General features: G+C 37.5%; 1 protein-coding gene across 1 annotated transcript in view; it reads right to left on the bottom strand.

The window, feature by feature from the left end:
• The window catches only part of MGAT5 (alpha-1,6-mannosylglycoprotein 6-beta-N-acetylglucosaminyltransferase), a 121,004-nt gene that overhangs the window by 68,458 nt on the left and 27,569 nt on the right, over window positions 1-24,977 (bottom strand). Inside the window, exons 2-3 of the mRNA XM_032692864.1 lie at window positions 7,306-7,694; window positions 3,234-3,401 (exon numbers count right to left, since the gene is read on the bottom strand). Of these exons, the coding sequence (XP_032548755.1) occupies window positions 3,234-3,401; window positions 7,306-7,543 (406 nt within the window). The 5' untranslated portion in view covers window positions 7,544-7,694. The remainder of the gene's footprint in view (window positions 1-3,233; window positions 3,402-7,305; window positions 7,695-24,977) is intronic.

The raw sequence follows: 24,977 nt of genomic DNA, 5'->3' as shown, positions 1-24,977 counted from the left end.
ATGCCAGTGCCTCCTTTTTCTTTTGCTGTTAGGTTCTTTCAGAGAAGTTATTGCTCATTTCTTCAAAAAGTAATTTATAATGGATTATAAACTCCAGGTAAGAACATGTCCCAGTCTGACACTGGATCTCCCTAGCTTTCGTGGCTGCCATTGCCTTATACAGTGAAGACTACACTCTCTTTTGTTGAACAGCATTAAAAAAAAGTAAATCTTTGCTGGTTTATTAACTTCTATACTTGCAGAGAGGTTTTGGAAGGAGAAATGTTGACTAATCATCATAATCTCTGTTCTTTCCTAGTTTGCAGATGAGGACTACTTTTTTCTTTTGTAAAAGTGTTATTAACACTGAAAATACAAAATGAAGAAAAGCTCATGGCATATTCAGATTGAGCAGTCAAGCCTGTCACCATAATATTTTTCTTATCATTTAAAACTGACTATGTTTTGCTCTTGGGTTTGTCATAATCAGCAGTGAGGACAAATACTTACACCATAACCACCTTCCTATTTTATCACTTTTATCTACTTGGGTAGTATGTAACACAGTAAACTTTACACAAGGTCAGTGAGGACAAAATGCAGATCTTGGGATGATTTGTGACTCCACTATTTACTACCAAGGTTTACAAGCAGTGTCAACAGATTTCAGGGTGAGTTCAAGCCTGCATGAAGTTCCATTTATTTCAGAAAGGCTTTCCATAGGTAAAGGGACATGCTTATACAGATTATATAATCAGAGGTCTCAGTGTACTGTGACAGCTCAATCCAAAAAAAAAATAAATGCATGAAGTAGCTCCGCTGGAAGCAGGACTCTTGTAGGAAAGTCTGCTAATGACACTGCACTGTTGCACTGATGAATGAGGCTATTAAATGCTTAATTTACTTCAGAGGTTAAAGAAAAAAAGAGAAAAGATTTGCAAAAAATATAAACTCAAGAAGTCTTTAAAAAGTTACCAGAATTATTAAACATGATGTTACTAGGATGCTCCATAAATTCTACTGTTGTCCAGAGAGGAAGAGCAAAATTATTAACAATAGCTACCATGAATCTGTCTAAAGTCGGCATTAAAATACTATAGTTGGTAAAGAGAGGAAAGGTAATCCTAACATGCTTGATTTCTGTGATCACAGCATAACAGCTGAATATTACAAAGAAAACAATGGAAGTATCGTGTATTTGTATACATACATGTTTCAGATCCAGGAAAATTACAAACTGTTGGGTAAAAAAATGCCTTTACTACAATTTTCAGATTACCTCAATTGCTCTAGCACAAGAAAAAAAAAAAGGATGTTTTCGAAATATTACAGACAAAACCAACACTGCAACTGGTATTGTAATCACAATGTACTCATCTAGCTTATTTTCTGAAAAATTCCTTCCTAAGAGAGAAGATATTTATATTATGATTATACTGGAATCATACGGCTTCCAGAGTTTGCTGTCAGGAAACTACTACCAAGGCAGAAGTAGAAACAAGTCTTTCATTTCCTTTTGGCTGCCTCTGGTCAGAGTAATTGCAACTGATTGCTTCAAATGGATGAGGAGTAGGCACTTGACACAAGATTAGATTCAAGCTCTACTCTAACCATTGGTACTATCCAGCCTGGAGATACCTGAACAGTAACATCATCTAGTCATCAGAACAATACACTAACTGAAACTTAAGAAACTGTTACCTAAAGGTTTTTCTGTTGTTGCTGTTTAATAGTTTCTTCAGACACTTTAAACTCAGTGTACCAAGAATCAAAGGTAAAAAACTGAACCTCTAATAAGACGAATCGTGTTCTTTGTCACAGAGCAAGCCTCAGGCAGCAAAAACCTATGCAAACACTGCAAACTGAAAACTCCTAGCAGGCTCCAGAACTGTCAATCTAGTCAACTCCAAGAACAACAAACAAAATTAAAATCACCCTAAGAACTGATGAAAGATGTTTCCTCTAGTCAGACAAGAACAATGAACTTTGCCTATAAATGTTAAAGCAACAACATGAGTATGTATCTTCCAATTATCTGTAAATCTGTTGAAATAACAGCATCAAGGCTCTCTTTTGTCCAGATACAAAAAGAAAACATACAGGGATGTTTCTCATTTTATATATAGCCCAGAAACTATAACAGTGCTGTACTCCCTCACCTTCCATCGCAGTAGAATACTTTCCAACAAAGACTTTGTGCTCTATGTCTTGTGGCAGCAACATGGTTCAGCCTATTAGTAACCTGCAGGTGCTACACCTCTTCAGCTACTTCTTCCTCATCTGCCCTCACTTTAACCAAGACAAGAGAGACAGGGGCGGAAGGAAAGGTACCACAAGGCAAGCTGTAGTAAAACACACGTGCAAAGGGCTGTTGCAAATTCCTATATGCATATTTTTACTACATGGCAAGAGAGACACAAAGGGCAGGGCATTACCCTACCAAAAGGTACCATTTGTTTCTCTGTTTTGACAGATTTAAGTAGGTAACATCCTCTTAACAGAAACATATATTTTTACAGGAAAACGAAGCACAGGCATGACGTAGGAGCACAGCTATCAACCTATTTACCAAGTTGCCCTAACTCTTCTGCTCTGCTCCCTTTTTGGGACTGCAAAGATCATTAGCAGGGCAGACTCAGACCTTCCTACTAGTCAGGACTCTCAGCATCTGTTTAGACTTGGTGGCAGAACAAAACAGTCCATTCACTGAAGACAAAATTAGTGACTTCAAATGACATGTCAAAACATGTTTTTATTTAAGATGAAGGTACCAGGTAGGCAATCTCTCTGTATCAAATCCTAAGAGCCATTAAGCACTATAGGGAAGTACATTTTTAAATCATGACCAGTAATAAATATAATTAATATTTTCTTTCAGTTAATAACCAACAAAGTGCATATGGTAGAATTCCACAGCAGATTCATACCAACCCAAATAGTTAGGCTTAGAGAGAAAACATCTGCCCACTTTCATCGTTCTAAAGTGAAACCACTTAAAGCACGAAACATCTACTATAAACAGGTGGACTGTACCCCTTTGGCAGAGAATTTGATTTTCTTCATGTGTTCAAGTTACCACAGAAGAAAGTCTTCCTCTGAGCTTGGACTTTAGATTGCTGTTGACAAAGGCTAGACTTCGAATTTCGTTTTCTAAGACATTCCATGTACTTAACACTGAAAAATCATGTTATGGCCAAGAGAGAAAAATATAGATTAAATAGCCCATAAATACTTTTAGTAATTGCCATACCCACCTGCTACATTAAGCTTTTCAACTGCTCCTAAGCTGGGAGCAGAAGTAGTAGTATTGTTGGTAGAGTTTGCTCCTGTTCCATTAAGGACAAGATTTTCCACCTTGGACTCCAGCTTCCCAATGCGCTGCAAGATATTATCCAACAGGACAGCAAGAGTCTTCTTCAAATCTGCAAAGTAAAATGAAAAGCTAAATTGCTTAATAATGCAATGCACACTTGTCAGACAGGATCAAAAAATAGATAAAAGAACGAGACTAGATTATATATAAACTCTTTCTCAGTGCAAATCTTTGCCATTAGCTGTTCTGTGCACTCACATTCCTTACTTTGTTCAGCTTCACATACAAGTTTCCCTGGATATGGAACTTGTTGTCCATTTTATAAAGCACACTGGAACTCATATGGACATCCATGTTCAAGGTAAAGTGTGCTCCCTCATGGAGACACACATAGGAATAGAAAAATGCATGTTTTGTAATAGCTCAAGCAATAAGAAGCTGCTTAAATAATAATGACTCTACACTTAAATCCATATTCAAGCACTATCAGTAGAACAGTCAGTTCTTCAGTCACCTGGGAACTAAAATCCCCATTCCAAAAGGGATAGCTTTGAGCCCCAGTTCAAAAACCTTCTCCTGCATCTCCTCCACATAACCAGCTTCTGCACTGGCAAAACATCCAAACACACAGTTAAGTTCAACCTTTCTGTCCTATTCACAAAACAAAAATCAGGTGTTTCTTTTCTTCAGTCTCTTGGTGATAGCCCCTATTTGTTCTGACAGCATTTCCTTGCTGTGCAAAGCAATAAACAATAACAGGAGTTTGCATATCAAACAACAACACAGAAAGAGCTCTCTGATATTTTTTTCTTTTGCTTTTATTTTGTTCAGATTCCTTGAAGGAACACAGAGAGTTTTGCAAGCTAAAAGAACTGTGGGCAAGAGGAGAAAGCTAGACCACTATCAGAGTAAACTGTATAATTATAATGGCAACAAGCCAAGATGCTGAAAGTATTGTTCTTTTTTCATTTACCTTTGTAAAGATTAAAGAATTTGGTACGAGGAATTTACATTATTTCCCCATTTAATTACATAAAATAATTACATATGTATACATATAATACATTTTCTGTTTTCCAGAACTTTAGAATCAAATAACTTTCTGATATGTAATAGAAAATTTCTCCATATGCCTGAAAAGATTCCATTGTTTCTATATCAGTTGTATTTTTGCCACATTTATTTTGTGCTCCTTCTTTTTTTAATTTTTCCCATGACTATCTCAATTCTTGTGCAAAAGACAGAGTAAATAACAAAACACTATTACTTTTAGAAAGCTTATAATTCTTTTTTCTGAATAAAAGGAGAGTTATATTTATTCCATGGAACTATAAAGTAGGTCTTTTTCTTTATAACTGTGTGCTTTCCTTTGTCCTGTAAAGATCAGAAAGGGGAATCTGAAGCACTAGTCATCTGGACTGTTTTAAAGGGGGTTCGGAAGTCATTTAATTGCATAGTGTGCAGAAGAAAAGGAAAGAATGGACTTAACATGAATAAAACCATGGTACAGAAGGATGAAAAAAGTCTAGGAAAAAAAGTAGTAAAAATAATTCAGGAAACAGAGAGGAAGAAACATAGCATACATAAAGGCAGATACAGACCGTAGAGAAAAAAATGGCTAAAAATTATTATTTTTTAACTCTAATACCAAAAAACTGATATGAGAGACTGCTTGGCAGAACAAAAAGGCAAGTGGAGGCTAGTTTGAGAAGAGGTGGGCAGAAGCACAGATTCACAAAAATTTTTGTAAAAAAAAATGTTTACTGCTATAAAAAAGAATCTAATTTTCACTGTGTATATCTGGATTATAACTTTTAAAAGAAAAGTGCTTCATCCACCTACCTGACAGGTGACTACATGGTAGAATGAAAAAGTGAGAAAGTAAACAAGCTGTGCAACCACAATTAAGGAATGGCTAAAAAACCTTTTGGGTAGGTAAAAGCAGCCAAATCAAGTAAACATTAAACTTATTCTTGAACATGGAAATCACAGCTGTGCTTACTTAAAGAAACCAGAGGATAATATTAAAAGAAATAAAAAGGCTAATTTAGCAAGAGCATTAATTTTCATAAAACAGTAAAGCAATCTACCAATTTTTATTAACATCAGTCATTAATGTGTTTATTCCTGAACAGCTAACCTGATCATTTCCTAGCAACAAACCATTTGGTATGCCAAACAGGAAAAATTAACTTACTTATTAAGTAATTACCTTACTCAGATTCATAAAGTATTATTTAATATGGTGTTATTGACTCACCACAGTGAGCCTGTAATATTTTAAATAAATACATTACCATTATTTTGCATCTTTCCAAACTACTTTATTGAAAATGTTAAGTTTGGCCAGGTGTGGAAGTCTTTAGTCTTGGCCACGGACTAAGTTTCTACACCAAACTTAGCTTTACCTTCACAGAAGTGTTACAAAGTTATTTTACCCGATTTCAAATACAGTTTAACTTCTCCTGGGGAACTTGACCACTGTCTGGCAGCAAGTCAACTTATTCCTCAGCGGGATTTGGAACAGGAAATGAACGCCTCAGGCTACGAGCTGCAGGGGGAACTTAGCTTAAGGATATCCTGAACCCTCAGACCTCGCTCAGGCACATACTAATGCAGTTACCTTTCAACACCTGGAGCCAGATTGTTTGGGGTTTGTTGCTGCCTTTTTTCTTCTTCAATTCACCTACCATCAAGCAGCCTTACACAATAACAGGACACTGGTGATGGCTATAAAGCAGACAGAGTTTTGTTTTAAACCCATGCACACAATCCTCTAGGGACCTCTACTTGCTTGCAGGTCTTCAATCCAAATATTGATCTAGTACCACTCTATTTTGCTTGTGTTGCTTTGTAAGACTACAGTGCCAGTATAGTTCAACTTGCACTCACAAATCAGGACTTACAGAGCAAGGCTGTTATTCAAGCGACGAAGCAACACAATTGTTAGCAATGTTCGGGATAATAATGTCAGCCTTACAGGCAACCAAATGCACACAAACTCCAAAAACTCACTTTTTAGAAGAAAAAAAGAGGTAACAGAAACAAGACATGGACAGAACCTCCCAGCAAGATATTTTCACTGCATGCACCAAAAGGTAAAGAGTATTAAGAGAAAACTAGAGAAAAATGTGCAGCTGTTATCTTTTGCATCCTAGTCTATATTCTTCGTCCAAGCATACAAGAACATCTATCCAGTTTCTTCAGAGCTGAATATTAAAGCAACTATAAAAGGAAACAAACTTAGATCATTAATTAACCATTAGCTTTCCGAACAGCCTGAAAGAACATAGGTAAGTAGGAAAGAAAGTGAGTCTGAAAAATGTTAAACCAGTAAGGTGCATGATGTGATCTTATCAGATTGAAAAAGGGGCTACATCTAACCTGAAACTGGATTATATTTTTATTTTGATAATCTTTTCTGGTAATATGCTTTGTTTTTTCTACTTGCTTTATCTCACACATGCAAACTTAACTCTCGTGTACAAACTGGAAGAGAATAAGCATTAAAACCTACTGCCGAACAAAGCACTCAAAGTTCTCTGCCCTGAGGCAAATAGGATATATTTAAGCCTAATTTAAGATTATGCCAGATATAAACTTAAACATTAAGTAAATTGACTGAACATAGAAGTGAAATAGAGAAGAAGAAATAAACATAGCAGGTCTCTATCCACAGGGAATTTCTTAGATCACTGACACGCAAATTGAAAAGCCTTGCAAGTTTCTCAAGAACATCAAAAAAGTTTTTTAAAATGAAGTTCTAACAAATAACCTAAGGCATAGTGGATATAGCTACTATATAGATGTAAAAAAAATTAGCAGACAGCTTCATTTCCAAGTGACTGGAAATGTAAAATTTGTCCTGTTTCATACATATAAGGGAAGACCACTTTCTCCATCTGTACAGGGCGAAGAACTGTCAATTGAGCAGCATTATGAAGTAAAATATTTGGACAACTTAGGAAAAAAGCCTTAATCAGATTATTATGTCATTTAGAGAACACACTTACCGTATGCTGTCACTGTCCCCACGTAAGGTCCATCAACCACATTTTTATTTTCTTCAGCTAAAGCTTTGATATATCTTTTGCTGAGATCCAAAATTTGCTCACGCAGGACTGAACTGCTTTCATGTTGTGTTTGCTGCTGAATAGTAAAATGCAGAAGCATCATTCCCCAAATAAAACCAAAAGTCACCAGAAAAAAGCCGAGTTTCTGAGAGGAAAGCTTCCATGGAGAGAATGCCATGATTCCCAACAGCTTCACACAGTTACTACAAAGGTTCCTAAATCATGAAGCCAAACAGCAAGTTCATGGTCCAGGTATATAAATATCACAGAGCAGGACTCAGTCTTATTCCAACTCCTTTGTCAATGCATATCCGTGCTTCAGGTCCATCCTGTTGCAAGGAGAAAGAAAAGAAGCATAGTTACCACAAGTGAAGTTTTCACTAGCCATACGAGGTCCTCCCTGTAACTGGTAGAAAACAGGAGCAGACAATATGCTGGCTTTGTAAATGTTTAATTTGCATGTCTCATCATTGTAGTGTACTAGCAGAGCACAAAGAGAATGAAAAAAGCCCTGGAAAGACAACAAAGCAGGAGGGATGTGCCTGAGCAGGTGTGGAACACACCACAGGATCTGGATCAAATTCAATGCTTGAAGCAGTCTCTATGCTGAATTCCAAGGTAAGGCTGCTATTACATACTTAGTTTTGTGTGTGTATGCAAAACTTTGTGATGGTGCCAGTGCAGCAATTTAAGACAATTCTCAATGTAATTCAGTTCTCAGAAAACAAGTAATTTTAGCTGGCAGTGACACTGCTCGGAGTTCCTGGCAAGGGCTATGGCATATGGCTAGATAGGTGATCAGGAAATCAGACTCCCTCAGGGGTAAAGAGGAGAAAAGAAATCTACATTATTTAAGCCAATACACTCTCCTGCCTAACACTGCAAGCAGGTAGAAGGCTGGAATAATCGCTTGCTCCTGTGTGGCCCCTGCCATGCATTGTTACTCCTTATTCATAAAACATAGTCCAATGACTTTGCCCTTTGCAACAGACTGAAAGCACAAACGTCCGAATGCTACACCACATCTTGTGTACATAAACTAATATTCTCAGAGCTCTTCACACAGTAGGTAAAAAGAATTGTAGTAACAGCCTTCAAGACACAGTAGGACCATCTTTTCATGGAAAACTCAAATTTAAAACCTGGCATAAACAACCCAAAGGCAAGGAAAGGTCTGTGATGAGGGCTAGAGGCAGGGTCCTTAGCTGAAAGCCACGAGAAGAAAGGTAATTAAAAGGCAATTAAGTGTAACCTATCATGTTAGAACACAGATTTGGTAAAATGTTATCCTTTTAACTTCATAATGCTCCCAGACAGGATTAGAGAACATAATGTTCCTTTCCATTCTGCACTTGCATAGATAATGCAGATGCTGCTCTGTTTTAATAGGATAATTACACAGATGCCTGCTAGCAGTGCTCCCTGCTTGTTAAAATTCCCTTTGGATCTTCTGCTTCCAGTTGAACCAGGAGTTCTGCAGAGGGACAGAACACTTCTGGAGCACTTATCTTCCAACATGTCCTGTGTGTGCCCGTTTCACACACACGATGGATTGTAGAAGTGAATGTGCATTACCTAGTAGACTAAAAGCAGGCAAGGGAGAGACCGTCCCATGCATTTACATTGCTAAAAGAACAATCTGCAGCTGTCTTTTGCTTAAGGAGGAATGGTGCAGAGAAATTAATTCCAAGTACAGTGAAAACTATTATAAAGCCCTCAAGTTGACTTTTTCCACACTTAGAATATCTCAACAAAGAAAATGAACAGTCTCAACAGAGGAAATGAAGGACTCCATTAATGCTGCTCTCCATAAAGCAGTTAATTTTCCAAGAAATGGCAGAGGGAAGTTTTACTTCTTTATGTTTTATTTAACCATAGCTTTGGGATACTCTTGAGTTGACTGAATAGTTATATCATTAAAATTTGAATGTTTTACTATTCTTTTGCAATATCTGGTGTGATAAAATATAGAAAATTCCATAGTTTAAAACAACATCAAAACTTTAAAAATACATCCAAAATATTTCAGACAAACTCCCACAATGACTTAATTTCAAGTAAGAACTGACAGCATCCTCTATGGCAAAAAGATCTGTGGTTAAACAGTCAGTATTTCTTCCCCAGTTATGAGTTGTCTGTGAAGTGGAAAACACTGAATAAGAAAGTAAACCTATCACCACCACATTTTAACAGACAAATGCTAATGACTTTTTATGACTAGTTGTTTAGGGGAAAAAACCTCTGAACATAATAACATTAAAAACAGAAATTAAAAAATGCAAGTTTTCACAGTCTTCTTTTTAAAGTTTTAGAACAGAAACAAGGATGGTATAAGGAACAGTGTATATAACACTGAACTATGAGAATGATCTACTTAAACAGAGCTGCTGACTTTTTTATTCCATTTATCAACAGAAAAATACATCTTAAATCCACTCAAAAACTGTAACAAGGTAGACAGCAAATGTTAAAGTACCGCTCTAAGAAAGGACTTAAATTAATTGATAGATGGAAGACTGGCACCCAGTATTTCAACAAATAAACAAATCCCCAAAAAACCAAACCCAAACACCACCAACCAGCTTTACTTTTTCCTTAAGCAATTCCAGTGGTCAGCAACTCAATGAATGCCCAACGACATGTACTTAACTAATTAAGTTTACAGCACTGCAGGTGGTCAAGGTGGTTTGTGAAGTGCACAGCAGAATCTCTGTGCTTCCCAGAGCTTCCATGGCCGGCTGCACTGACTTGGGTATATGTTTAACCATAGGTTTGACAGCTGTCAAGGTCTGCAACACAACTATTCCACAGCTAATGATTACCACATACCTGTAATGACTCATTATTTGGTACCTAAGTGGACAGTGGACAGAAGATATCAAGGGGTTATGCGGAATTCTAGAAGACAGCAGCACAGAAATGTCTCTTTTTATTTCTGTTTTGACAGGAAATTAATAACTGAGCTGACCAAGAGTTGAAGCAATAAGCACACTTCTGTCTACTATAATCACTGATAGATTTTGACTGACAAGTTATCTCTCTGCTCATACCAAGCAAGCCATTCCCAACTTAAGGCAGTAGAGTATTTCCCTCATTCTCCCTCATGCCTTATAAATGTTCCCAAAGGAGCCAATCCTGCTAACTACTAAGGCCTTTTCCTAGTCTAGTCTCCAAAACGTACAATGGGAGTCATATTTAAAGAGAATATGGAAGCACATATTTCTTCATTCCTCTAAATAATGACAGGTGCTCTTTTTTGCCACCCCCATCCCCTTTGCCTTAAGCTTTGGAAAGACGTGGTCTCACTCTAAGTATATCTCTTGAAATAATTCCAGCACCCTCTGGAAACTGGATGTTATAGTTGGGAGGTTGGTTGTGAAACTGTTAGGGAGATAATTGCTCCTGACTTAATCAGAGCAGCTAAATGTACCAAAACTAAACACCAAGTGTGAAAAACACACACACATACACAAATTAAAAGATATATAAGACAAGAATACCTTTAATAAACATCTCTGTTATGTTCTTCCTCAAATTCAACTCTAACTACCAAAATCGCACCACAACTGAAACAACATGATGGTATGATGGGGGGAGAGGGGAAGGTTGTTGTTTGGGTTTTTTGGGGTTGTTTTGGTGTTTTGTTTTCAAAACAGACTAACTAAGTCTTCTGCGAAAAACATACAACAATTTAAAACACAACTGCCCCTACCCTGGACAAAAATGATTAGCAGATTTCTTTGGAAAGGGGCTAAACTTACACCCATTTACATAGGCACAAAAATGTTAAAGTACTAAAAGTACTATTAGAGTGCTTCATTAAAAACACATTTTTTTCCTGTTCTATGTTTAATGAAACGCTGTTCAACAGCTGGTCATTTCATTAGTTAGAGAGGATAACATTACCATGCTGATGTCATCACAACAAAAGAACCCTGACACTATTTAAAATCAACTCAGATAAGTATCCCAATGCTAAAGTAATCCATACATGAGGGATGCAAACCACACATTTCTCGGCATTTTAAAGACTGCTTTTTTTTTTTTTTTTATGCTTAAAATAGAGTACAAACAGTTAATCTTCATGTGAACAGATTTTGGTGACACATATCCACATATTCCTCTTCACTTTTAAAGAAGGAGAATTAATCATCTACAAGAGATTAAGCAAAGTCTCTTTTTAAGTATGTACATATACACAGCTTGATGCTCTCTGTCCAATCTGTACCTATATTAGAAACGGTACTTACTCAGGGTAAGCTTAGAACACCACTATCCTCAGGATACTCAGGATTAAATTGTTCATTAGTTGAATGCAGTGCTCATGACTAGCTACATAGTTATAAAACCTTAATTGTCTGCAGCCAAAACAGAAGCTTTTGCACCCATAAAAGCAACAGCTTGAGTCATACTTAATTATTAGTTTGTTATGAACTCAAACATAAGCAACCTTACACAGCATGACTAGCAAACTAAGTATAAGCATTTTTGTACCAAGTGGCTCAGTATAAATAGTATTGTCACTGCTAGGAACAGGTCTGTGTTCCAATGCCAAATGTGCAAGGACCAAATTCTGGTCTCTGATGCTTAAGAAATTATTCAGAGAACTTGTCGGGGAGCTAGAGCTGGGTACCTGATGCCTCTTGTTACAGCTTACACATGAGATAAGAACAAAGGCCTGGAAAATAAGGGCACAGGTTTGATAGAAGAGTGGCCCAACACTGTAAACTACTCAGTGATGGTTAATCATCAGTCACTGATGAACCTTGAGGTTTGGGGGGAAAAAACCCTGCTTTTCTTTTAATAGCAGCAAAAGCTGAAAAGGAGGCATAAAACTGCTAAGCAATAAGAAAACCCATCTTCTAGAGAGGTACCAGCCTCACACATCTGGCCATCAAGGACCATAACCATCAGCGCTAAACACAGGCACCAGCTCTGTGGTACCCTGTGCTCATTATGGGACTGTTACAGACTAATTACTTTGACTAGGCAGTGGTAATGGCTAGGAATGAGTAAAACCTAGCCATTAGCAACATGTATTGTTAATGAATATCACCCTAACCAAGTTTTGTTATAAAGCTGATTTAAAGCTGCTTTGTTTTATCAGCCTTCTAAGCCCTCAGTCACAGGAACCTCTCATTCTCCTCTTGCACACACAAACGCTGTGTGTTCAGTTGCAGCATTGTGCCACCCTGCCTGACTCTGCAGTTTGTTACTGTATTACCAACACCTCCAAGAGGTGCTCTTAACCAACCCCCTTCCCCCCAGGATCCTAATGCAAATCCTGATCTATTTTCCAGAATGTTTCCTGAAGAGGGCAAGTTGCACTTCTGTTTGCAACTGTTTGATTCTGTGGAACAAGTTGTTACATACCAGCCAAGGCCAAAAATCAAGATGTGAATGTCCTCTATTCCCTTGAAGGGTGTGTTAACCTAAAAGCTACGATAATTCAAGTGTCAAGCCAGTGGGCTGCCAGAGCTACAGCCAGAAATCTCAGTGGTGAGTGAAAACACCTGCCATATCCCAGCACTTCTCTGCTGAGGGATGACAGGAGTCATGCTTCATGTGGAACCTGACGTAATGCATCTTAAAAGGGATAGGCAATTCTCTAAAACCTCTTTTCTAGGAATGATGAGTCCAAACTGGGACTACTATGTTTTAAGAGTTTAAACCAGACAAGCTTCCAATATACATAAACTACAATCCCAGACTGATGTTAACCACTCTCTCCTACTGCAGCTGCATTGCTTAAACAGATGTGCACTATACCCCAACCGAATGCAAATTAATGGATTTCCTGGTACTGCAGTTGTTTATTTCTGCGGGAATACGGGTATATCTCAGCAGATGTCCCACCCCAGCTGGCCAATCTGTGTTCTGAAACAGTGCAATCTGTGATGTGTTGCCCTCCTCCCGCCCCTCCACTTATTATAAGATGTTGGCTTCCGTTAGTTATTTTGGAGGATGAACCTACCTTTCCTTCTTTCAAAATACAGCTTAAACAACGGGATAAGCTACAGCTTTCTACTTAATGCAGGCAAGTGAAATCAAAGAGCAATCACATGCTCTGTTGGTAGAAGATAAGAAAGGATCAGAGAAGAAAAAAGAAGCCCGATTTCTGATAAGATTACTTGCATTTCAACACGATGTGTGCTCACATTGTCAAGTATCTCCATACCACACACATTTTGACTTCAGTACTGACATGGCAATTAAATAATCACTAAACTTAGCAAATATATTGTACTAACATACAGCCATGCACACATCTGAACAAAACTTCAGACCCTCTAAATAATGATTGTTTAGAAGCACTTTAGGTACTGTTTAGCCACTGACCATGTCAAATGCATAAAGCAGAGGGCAGACAGCAGAACAACCAAAGGCTGAACCCACACCTGCTCAGGGTGCCAAGAGCTGTATCCTGCCCGACTGGGTCACAGCAGCAAAGGAAGAAAATCTATTTTAACAGTTCAAGTCATAAATGTGACAGCACCTCAAAACATTTTTGTTTACATTAAACCAAACTTTCTTCAGTTGATCAGTCCAATAAAAGACAAAATCCATGACAGAATGTTCTGGAAGGAGGAGAAACACGGCAGAAAAGCTGATAATATTAACCCACACCTACAAGTCCTAGGTCTAGGGGAGGGCTTCCAGCTGGTTGAAGGTGTACATAGTGCCTACATATCTCACAGGTGGGCTCCTCAGGAAGAAGAGGCAGCTGAAAAATCATGCAACTATACCAGACTCATCTGGCAATCAATATTTATGCAAACCTTTGCTAACTACACATTTTATAATTTAAGTTCCTTAATATATAAAATGCATAAACCCACTTCCTTGACTGTATTATGGAGTCTTAGTTTTGCCCTTCCTTTTGCTGCTCAATTTTATTTTCAGCAATGCTTCTGCCAACCCATTCTTTCCTTCTAGCTGACAGATATCACTGTGTCTTCTCGCTCACCACCCATTTACAGTTGATGTGGCACCATGTACTGTGCCTGAAGTGGCAATTTGGGATGCAATCCCATGAAGTGAGAAAAGCAAAGCAACACTGGGTCTCAACAGATGCAGCAGGACAGATGGACTGAGGGAGAGTAAGAGTATAAATACTCCAGTTTGGGGGTTTTTTAGGTTGGGGAGGCATGTTTGCTTTTGTGCATGTGCATGTAGTAGAAATTGGCAGGAGGTGGTGGGATGAAAGTTAAAAGAAGGAAAAGCAGCCTTTTGATAAGGTGTCATAAAACCAAGTAAATTTGCATCCTGAGCAAGCAGCTTGCCTTCACTTTCAAAAATAAATTTCTCCAATTAGAAACAATTTGGGTGGCATCCCACCTTAATTCCCCCATGTGTGTCCATGGTTTTACAGAGCACTCTGAAATGTTTCCAGTTTTCTACCTAGCACATCACTTTCCGTAGCCAAGTCCTACAGAAATTAAACCATCAGATGTTGTTCCTTTCATGTTGTTTGCTTACCATGATATTTCAGGGAGGAAAGAGTAAAGGGAGGAAGGTTTACACAACAGATAAAGAAAAAAGGGATTATGAGAAAATCCATAAGGAAAAATCCTTATGTATTGAAACCCTTACGGTACAAATAGTGTTTATTGATTAGAAAGACTCCAGACAATGCATTTAAAGACATAATCACAAACTAACCCAATCTTCTTTCAATAAAGTGCTTAGAGATCAAAAAACTGAATCAATGTTAGGACTAGGAACAGGACTTCAATAAACTTCAGAAAAATCAGAAATGTTATTGACCTTGAACAAACAAAAGAAATGTACATTTTTACAGCCATTTACAGTCAAAGTACAAGGAATATTAATAACCTTCATCTTGCTACTCCATTAAAACCATATGCCCAAAATAGCATTTTCTCACTTAAAAAGAACATTTTGGGATGTCAGCATGCTGATTGAGATTAATAGTTTTTGTGCTTTTTGGCTGGTTTTTTTTTGAAAGAAATTACCTTACATAGGCTGAGAGCCCCAGTCATCATCTACAAAATCCCCTAAACCCAGGGAAAAAAAAGCATCCATGAGTCATGCCTTCAAGAGTCCCTGAAGTCCACTGAACAAACAAGCCTTCAAGTTACTTCATTAATTTTAATGAATTTTAAAAATAGGACTCATGGCTAGTAAGTTTTATCATCTTTCTAGCATGGACCAAGTACATTTTTCTCTTCCCCTCCTTGCAACTCCCCTCAGTCAAAGGCTAATATATGACATCCTCTTGTGTCATTCTGAATTTTACATTTGGCATTTGTCCTCTGAAAGGCACGTGCTGAGAAGTATGGCCTCCTATTTTTCAGATCACCTGGATGTTCTCCAAAGTTAAGAGCAAAAAGTCCTTCGTTCTTACAAAGCAATCCCATGAGTGCAACTTGGTTTCTGGTAATTCTCCCCAATTTCTTCAGGACACAGTATAACTGTGGTAGCAAGAGTTACAAGCATTGCTATGAACTTATTCATAAAACTATTTTTAATGAATAATAAAATTACCTTCAGCTTTATAATCACAGGAACCAAATTATGTTTGGTTTATTAACATAAGTTAATAAACCAACTAAGTTTATTATATAGAAATTGGATCCATTAGCTCATTGCTTACATCAAGCAGATACTCCAGGCTCCAATCTCACCCACTGCTATTAACCACAAATCAGTCTGTTACATCACATCTTGCAATCTGTCCAAGAGAAAAATACAAGTAACACTCAACAGGAGCTCTGTCCAACTCACAGAGCAAAGTCAAAACCTTCTTTGTATTCAGCAAGAAAGCTCTCATCAATGTGGATGCCCAGCTATCAACCCTTCTAAAATCGATGGTCAACACACTAAACGTAGTTTTCAGCAATTGTGTTGGACCCCAGACAGACAGCCAAAAATAAAGTACAAGTTTTAAGGAAAGATCCAAACACATTCATGCTCAAAATACTCACTACATTGTACTGAAGAAGTTTTTCAAAAATAGAAGACAAAATATATAAGTATATCCGTGTAAAAAAATTAACTTTCTTGGATATTTTACCACTTGCTGGGGGTGGTATATAATCGAAGCAAAACCAAATTCTCATTAAATTTGCTTTAAATTAATTGTTGCTAGAGGATTCTACACACAAACTTTTTGCAAAGGACAAATGACAAGGAAAAAGAAGAGTCAAGTCAAAATAGAGGAAAGTAGAAAGAAATATATAGAAAATTCTTATGTGCATGCAATTAAGCAAGTGTGTATCAGATCACAGGGAGGAAAAAAAGCCCAACTATCTAAGCTCAACATTAAATAAGTCTTCAGAAATATTTATCTCTTGTTGCTTTAGAATGTCTTGAACCTGAGTCAAAGTATAACATTTCTTCCAATGGATTTGTTCTTGGCAGGCACTTTGAACACATTCCAGCTTATGTGGCTAGACAAATGGCTGGAAGTACAAGCTGCATCTCCAAAGTACAAAATTTAATGGAATTAAAATTTCAACACTGTCACCTGTTTGGAAGCAACAGTGCTGCTGATTATTCCATTGCCCTAGTTTCTGCATTTAAGACCTTTTCTTTATTATTGAAAGGATGAAGTTGCGATTTGTTTAATCTCTAATTTGAAGGTTAGCAGGACAGCAAAATATTTTAACCTATTTCCTGCATTACCTGTATATACCCTGCTGCTCAATGTTGGTATTTGTCAACAGATGATACCACTCAAGATTAGAGATCATTAAAATGAAAGCTGTTAATGTTTCTTATTTCTCTTTGCAAGTAGCAACAATTTGTCAGACAGACATGTCAAAACGTTTAAAGGGACACACATGGAGTTCTGCACATGTCCCATAAAGCCTGGTTAGAAACCTACAGTCACACAGGACAGAACTTTAAAGCAAAGGGCTTGAAAGGATTGTTAAAGGAAGTAAACTGAAGTTTTGATACCTACACTGTTCTGATCCATCCAGCCATAAGAAAACAAATATTATGAGCCTTCACATAAAACCTCTCTGCACATGATTTTCACAATGTTGATACGAATTTTAAAGCTTTACCATAAACCACAACAAATACTGAACGACACTGGCCATGACCACAACAGCATTTTCTAAGGAGAGCCAGTATGAGGCCAAGCATGACCACATTCCAGCCTGTCACCACTGTACTGCCGGGAGGCCATCAGCTTTCCAGTCATCTGCAAGATCTAATAAACTATATGAGCCTCCTTTGCAAACAAATGAGCTGTACTTAGTATAGCACAGGGTACAACTTGGGAACTATTTTGAGTAGGTGGAAAACAGCCTCCCCTCTTTTGCCACCCCTAGACAGCTGTAGAACAACTTGTACTGGCAAACTCTGAGGAATAGTTCTGTTTCAGCTGTAGCTAAATAGGGGGGAAAAAAAAAGAAAAAAAGTGACGTGTAGAAAACAGCCAGCACAGGCAGCATAAGGAAAGTCAATCAGTAATAGGACTTTGTAGTTTCTCTCTAGACCACTGCGAGGCAGGGAGAGGTGGGAGGACACACGACGCCACCAGCACAATTCAGAAATAATGTGAAAGTGTCCCAGCAAACAACTCGGGTTTCTGAGCTGATGTTCTGACAACACAGCACTAAAGGATGGACGCAGAACTCCATAAGCTCTCCTTATTGCATATACCCCATCATTAACAGCAGTGTTCCTCTTTTTAGCTTCTCTCACTCCAAAGTTTTCAGGTCCTCTAGACAGCGATAGTCTACTATTACTTGAAAAAGCTATTTCATCTGCTGGTTCTGGTCCACGGTGCAGTAATGGTTTGGGTAATGAACTTTCTTTAATGCCTCGGTGCTTTTTATAAATAATCCAAATTACTGGAGAGACCTCCTTTCCAAAGCATGCTTTGTTGAGGCTATTATCAATACTCCCATTCAAGGTTTGGTAGCAGAAGTAGCTTCATTTTCAGTGCTGAAAGCAAACCTTTATTCCCCCTGCACAGCAGTTCCAAAGTAAATGTAAATGTTAGCATTTTGGAAAATTTAATTATTTACAATATTGAATGCTTCAGTGGTCACGAATTTCCTCTTTCTTCTCAAAGGTTCTAGTCAGAATTCAAGCAAGAAATAAATGAGAAAATGAAGCCTGAAGTCTGTCTTTAGTAGACATAAAAATCACACCTTAGGTCTCAAAATCTCTATTTATGTTAGCAAGTACCACAGCAGAACAGGAACACATCTGCAAAAAAACCTGATAGGTTTTGAGAATGTGACATTCACACCATTGGTGTTTCAGCTCAGGGCTGTGGGTGTTAGTACCAAAGGACAGTGCCGTGGATTGTATCTAGTCTGGTCTTCAAGACCAAATACCAACAGTTCGAGGACATCATTTGCATTCCTGGAATATTTTCATTAAAGAGGAATTCAGTTTGTGATTTCTATTAGTACTCCCCTATATAAATCAAAGCATTATTAGCAGGGTTATCGATTATCTTCAAAAAGCACATCTCATTCAAATCTATGTTTGAGAACATGCTAAACTACTCTGAGTCACCAAACTCATTCATACCATAGACACTCATCATGGAAACGGCCAAGGAAATAAATTCATAAATCAATTGCCTGTAGTTATTCTCTAAAGTAACAATTTGTAATGTTAATGGCCAAAAAGGTTTATAAAAGCCCTATCCCTTTGTTTACATGTATTTTGGTTAGAGACCGGCACACAATCGCAGATCGACTAGGACAGAACACACTTGGAACCAGACTTTGGCTTCTGCTTGAACGAGCAGTAACTGTATCAAACAGGATTTCTCGAGTTCCTGCAGCAGGAAACCTGCTAAGGCTGCCCATGCCACGTACAGCCCTCTGACCATTGCAACAAAATGCAAATACTTCAAAGAACAGCAGCAATTCAGTTTTCTGCATTTTATTTTTTTCCACCAACTTTTCTCATTCCATGTCTTTCCTTAATGTACTAGCAGGGGCTTTCTGAGCCAGCTACTAATTCACAGAAAGCTTGCAAAAATTTCACAACCAGTTTAACTGAAAGTCCAACGGGAATTGAAAGTATGAAGGACAAAACTGGATGATTGAAAGAGCCCTCTTTCATTGGGAAATTAGAAGAGAACAAGATCAAAGAGACCGAAATTTTGTATTCACACATTCTGTGAGTAATAGATTACAGATAAATAATATTATCAATAGGAAACAAAGCTCAGGTCTTCCTTTTAATTATGAGCAAGAACTTGCAAATGTCATCAGCATTTCATTGATGCAGTTACAGATGAAATTGCAGAACAGACAGGAGAAGAAAGTTGTAGAGAAAACACCAGGTAATAAGAAGGGGGAAAACCAACTTGAAAATCTGAGGAGTGGGGTGGTGGAAATCGGTGCAAGACTAAGTGAGACTAAACTGAAAAGTGAGGAAGGAGGAAGAAAAACAAATACCCCGAGCGAGGAGATGAGGTAAGAAAACATTTCAATGCAAGTCTAAGAGAGAGTAAACAAAATGAAAAGGTACCAGAAAGAGCAGCTGACAGACAAACTGATCAGCTGAATACACTGGGTCAGGCAAGACCAAGAAAACACAGAACATTAAACAATACTAAATCAATATTATGAGTGATATGCCAACAGACACAAAGGGGACTATAAGTACCACTGGTAAAGCGTAACTAATCATTTCCATACACAAACAGGGTTGTGCTCTTTTGCTTGTCAAAAGAGTTATTGCTATCTCCTGATACACTTAAGCTGCTAAAACTTTCACCTTGAGCAAGAAGTAGGTGGAGTTTTTAGTTTAGGAGAAAGCCACAAACAGTGAATAGAACTTCCTATTTCAAGACCTTCCTTAAATAACATATTCAAGGTAATGGCAAATTCCTTCAGAACTCCTATTCCTCAATATTATCATTAGTCTTACCAAAATATCAACTTCACTAAAAAATTAACTTCTCATAGGGTCAGCTCTCTATGCACTTTATCTTCCAAACACTTGCATCGGCTCACAGCATAAGGATCTGGACATTAGTAAATAGGGTATGTTCCACTACATGTATACACATTCACAAGTGTAATATTTTCTACAGCTGCCAGGAGTCAGCAGGGACAAAATGTAACATTATCTTTGCATGAGACATTATGGGTTTATGTTAAGGTTGCTGCACAGGCAGTAAGAGGATGCTGGAGACAGATAGTAACAGGAAATAAAACCACAGATGCTGCAAGAACATATTCAAGATCTACATTCATGATTAGGAATATATTTGGTATAAATTACATATTAAGCATTTACAACTCGAGAACTCCAAGGTCGAGGGTCACATTAATTACTTAAATAAACTGATGAACATCTTTCCACGTGATCAGGGAAAATTCAGAGTAATACTTTCAAATGTTCTAGAATAACCACCCTCTTTAACACATTTTACAGTCACACGAACAGCAATACTAAGAAACACTGTAAACCCACAGAGCTAACCACAGGTGACAGAAGAGATAGAACTAGCCATCTTTTAGAGACTTTGGTAATTTCCATTAGTTCCTCCACACTTATTTTGAGAATAAATTCCCCTCACCAGTCTGACAATGCATAATTAATTACGTTCATTGACACTGAGGTTAGAACATTAGTCAAGTGTTGTCACATTACATATTGCACAAGAGTGTCATGAGGCTTTTTTCTGATACTATTAAATCTGAAGATGTCCAAAAAAGATGTTTTTAAAGCCACCCTTGTCCACAGTTGTATTTTAACAAGTATAGAGTTAAGTGCAGTTTTCTCCAGGAGTCAGCTGGCTGCTCTGTCTCTGTTACTAGCACAACACTACCTTCCAGCCTATTTTCAAAGTTTGTATGCATTCACTTTGTGTCAGGCTTTCAAATTCTACTTTGCTAACAACAAAATCTGCTTTCTGAAGGTTAGTAAACATACTTCATCACAGGCAGCAACGCTTTCACATCTTGCACTGGGAATCATCCACACCGTTATGCTTTAACAGGTGGCTGCGTAGTAAGTGTCAAGCAAAGAAACACTTACTTGCATAACATCCTTTTTGCATTTTTATGTAAGCACATACCAAGAAGCACAAACTGCTAGAGAACAGAATGATTTTGGTGCACATCAGATTTTTCACATTTCTTTATCAATTATGACTTAAATATCTCATGTTTGCTCTTCCCCTTTCCTTATATGACATCCAAACTTCAAACTCAAAATCCAGCAAAGAATAACCCACCAAATACTTAGTACTTGGCATATCTTTATAGAAGCAGGAATTGTCATTATTTAGTTTCTGAGTAGTATAATGTACTAGAGGCAAAACTTAATTAAAAAAGAAAAGTCTCATTCTTCACTGAAGGTCAAGACATCTCTGAGGTAACCCTCAACAATAAAAAGGAACAATTTCATCACTTTATAATAACTAGTGGGGGAAAAATAAAAAATAAATCAATAAATGTATTTTTGACAAACACACACAACTACTGCACATAAGATTTAAAACAAAAAACTAAACAAGACTTTTATAAAATCTGCTATACGAAAATACAGAAGTAAACAACCCTTCAGACTGCAAAATAATGAAAAGAAAACCTGGTAGGTTGGCATTTAAGATTTCAGCCTTTTTAGGGGATAAGGAAAAGGAAGGAGTTTGAAGGACTAAGTAGGAACCAAAAATAACAAAGATCTAACATTAGTAGCGGGTGAAAGATAAATGTCCAAGAAGTTTTATGAACAAAACTGAAGTGACACTGCAAACACTGCAAGCAAATAACCATAAGGCAGGTTAAAAATGCAAGCTAGCAAGCCTTAAGGAAGTGTCAGCAAAACCACTAAAAAAAACCCTCCCCACACTACAGCCAACTCCAAGAAACCCATTTCCAAAGAACAAGAGCAGATAGTTTTTCCCTTTCAAAAAGAGAAAGGCGCCAAGACATCCCACAATTTTTATTCAAGAACCTTGACAAGATTTCTAAACTTAGCGTTGCATAACTACAAAAACCCCCAGTCATCCACTGAATTCAATTTATCTAAAATAAAAATATATTCCCTAACATTTCCTATTCTTCCTCCTCTGCTCAAGTTTTTTTATTGCAATATGGCAAGAAAGTTTCAGAAGACCAGGCTTGGAACAAATATTATATTAAATACCTGTTGTGCAATTTTTCAAGAAATCAAAACCCAAAATAAAAAGGAGTGAATTGAAGCAAGGAAGAAAAGTAGCAACCCCTAGTTTTCAACAGATTGCATCACCTTATGCACCACTTACAACAAAAAACAGAACTAAAAGAAACTGAAAAAATAAGGCTGGTTACAAATTCCAGTGACAGATAATACATTCATCTCCACCTGACCTAAGCTCCCAATTAAAGCAAGAGGGAGAAACTAGCTCATCCAGCAGAATTGTTAAAGGCTAAATAGTTAAGAGGTTTTGAGTCAACATATAAAATGAAAGGACAAAAGGACACAGCACAGCTCAAGTAAAACGTATACACAAAATAAGATAAACATATAAATGCAATTCCTGTGAATCACAAAACCCCCACAATCCTGACCATATTTTTCACAAGTCAAGTTGCAATCCCTACATGCATTTTTCTGTCTCGAAAGTTAAAATGCCAGGTACCTAAATGTATCAAACTGGACAATATGGTACAGGCTGAAGAACAGCAATAGAATCATTTAAAAAAAGAAAGGAATAGAAATTACCACAGTTGCTACCTCCTAGCCAAGTGGTTGGATTTCACTGGAGTACAAAATGAATATGTCAGAATTTTTAAAGCTAGACCTCCCTTTTCAGACTAGTATTTGCATTACAGTAAATCCTACGTATGGATTAGGAGACCTTGGTTTCTCAAGTACCAAGGACAAAGATCTGCCTTGTGCCCAGCAATAAAACCATGCAAACAGAGATAAGAATGACTGGACAAACACAAAGAAACCAACCTCAGGAAGTATCACTAATGAGACTGAGAGTCTCATTTCATTTTTTATCCTCTAGTCATCACAGCAGAGTTTTCAGAAGAGATCTGAGGACAGTGAAGTAGTTTTATGGAGATTAAAGGGAGAATTCTTAATTGTGGTAGGGAGGAACGAAGGAGAAAGCAAAAAGATGCCTTTTCACAGTCTCTATCTATAGGAAAGCCTCATGTGGGCAGCACATGGCCCAGGGGGAGGTAGGAAGCAACCCCTTATGGCTGAGTAGGACGGGGTGTCTGAATGTAAAGAGAAGAAGATGATGTTTCAGTGGGGGGAACAGGAGTGGAAGGATGGGTAAGGGGAACACAGTCAGACCAATATGTACAGGAAAATACAGAACTTGAGAGCTGTCAGCACAGTCAGCCTAGAGAAAAATCCTATTACACTAAATTGAGATTAGAAAGGGGGGAGGTGTGTTCGCCTGTTAAAACATTTATGTTACATGACAGGATGAAAATGGCTATATATCACAGAAAGTATGTCAAAACTGCAAGATTCAGGCTCTCTTTTTTTTCTCTTTCTTTTTTTTAATATTCTCACATTTGCAACTTGGAAAGAGAGTCTGATACTGTGGCTAGGAAAGACTGGGAATGGAGATGAAAATGGTTTCAAGAACATAAAGTTTGATTTATTAGCTTAATGGAGCCTTACTGTGCAATATAGGAATTACATGTAAGAACAGTATGTCATTGCAAAAATAACGGTCATTTACAGTTTTTATATTAAATAAAAAAGCTCTGTTACTTCCCACGTTAATCGCTATGTCTATTAAGGAACAAGAACAAATTCTGAATCTCTGCAATACCAACATTGTCCTTTACTACAGAAGTGTGCCTTAAATGGAGGAACACACAAGAAAAATAAGGGGGATTTTGTCAGTCATGCCAGATGACTGTCAATAAAAAAAAGTTCAGAATTCATTAACAGTTTCTAAAATATTTTCCTTCTAAATTTCAAAGAATAGATGTCTTAGAGGTGTAACTACAGAAGTGTTGTTTTTATTTTAAAAAGGCTTCTTTTTGCATTTATCATTAAAAACTTTTAAAGCACAAAAGGTCCTGTTCCTGAATTTTAATGTATCCAATAGGTTAAAGAGTCCTACAGAAATCCTTCATGTTATGCAAAGTACTGCCCTTGAAAGTTTTTGTTGTTTCTACCCTTGAGCCCACAACATCAGGATTTCTTTTAATTAACTGAGAACTATAAGGTAAGCTCTGGTAAAAAAAAAAAAAGTCCTTTTAATTATAGCAACTGTCAACAGCACAGCAAAAATTTTAAAGAAATCTCAATAAATATGCAAAGAGGCGCCTAAGAGATTTATGAACGTGCCCAAATACACAACTCCCACAGCACTTAATGAGACACTCCTGAGTACTCCTGTAGGTGTCTGAATACCTTCTGCAAAGCAGACTCAAGGATATGTCTGAGCATACTTCACACCTGTAGTCCCCATCAATGTCAGCTCGGTATTGTGGGCTTTTGGCACCTCTACAAAAGCCTACACACTTAAGTAATTTCTGATTATCTCCATCTGTGCACATTTATTCTTGTATAAAAGCATCTCATCTCTGTTTATAGTTTAAACCTCAAGCCTGGACCTCGGGCTCACACATGCAGACAGGAATACTAACAGCAATTTATAAAAGAGTAGGAGTGAGGTCTGAATTTTTCAGCACCAG

The sequence above is a fragment of the Chiroxiphia lanceolata genome, chromosome 7 (genome assembly GCF_009829145.1).
Source record: "Chiroxiphia lanceolata isolate bChiLan1 chromosome 7, bChiLan1.pri, whole genome shotgun sequence".
In the NCBI taxonomy this organism is placed as follows: domain Eukaryota; kingdom Metazoa; phylum Chordata; class Aves; order Passeriformes; family Pipridae; genus Chiroxiphia; species Chiroxiphia lanceolata.
This window is presented reverse-complemented; position numbering and strand designations above follow the sequence as displayed.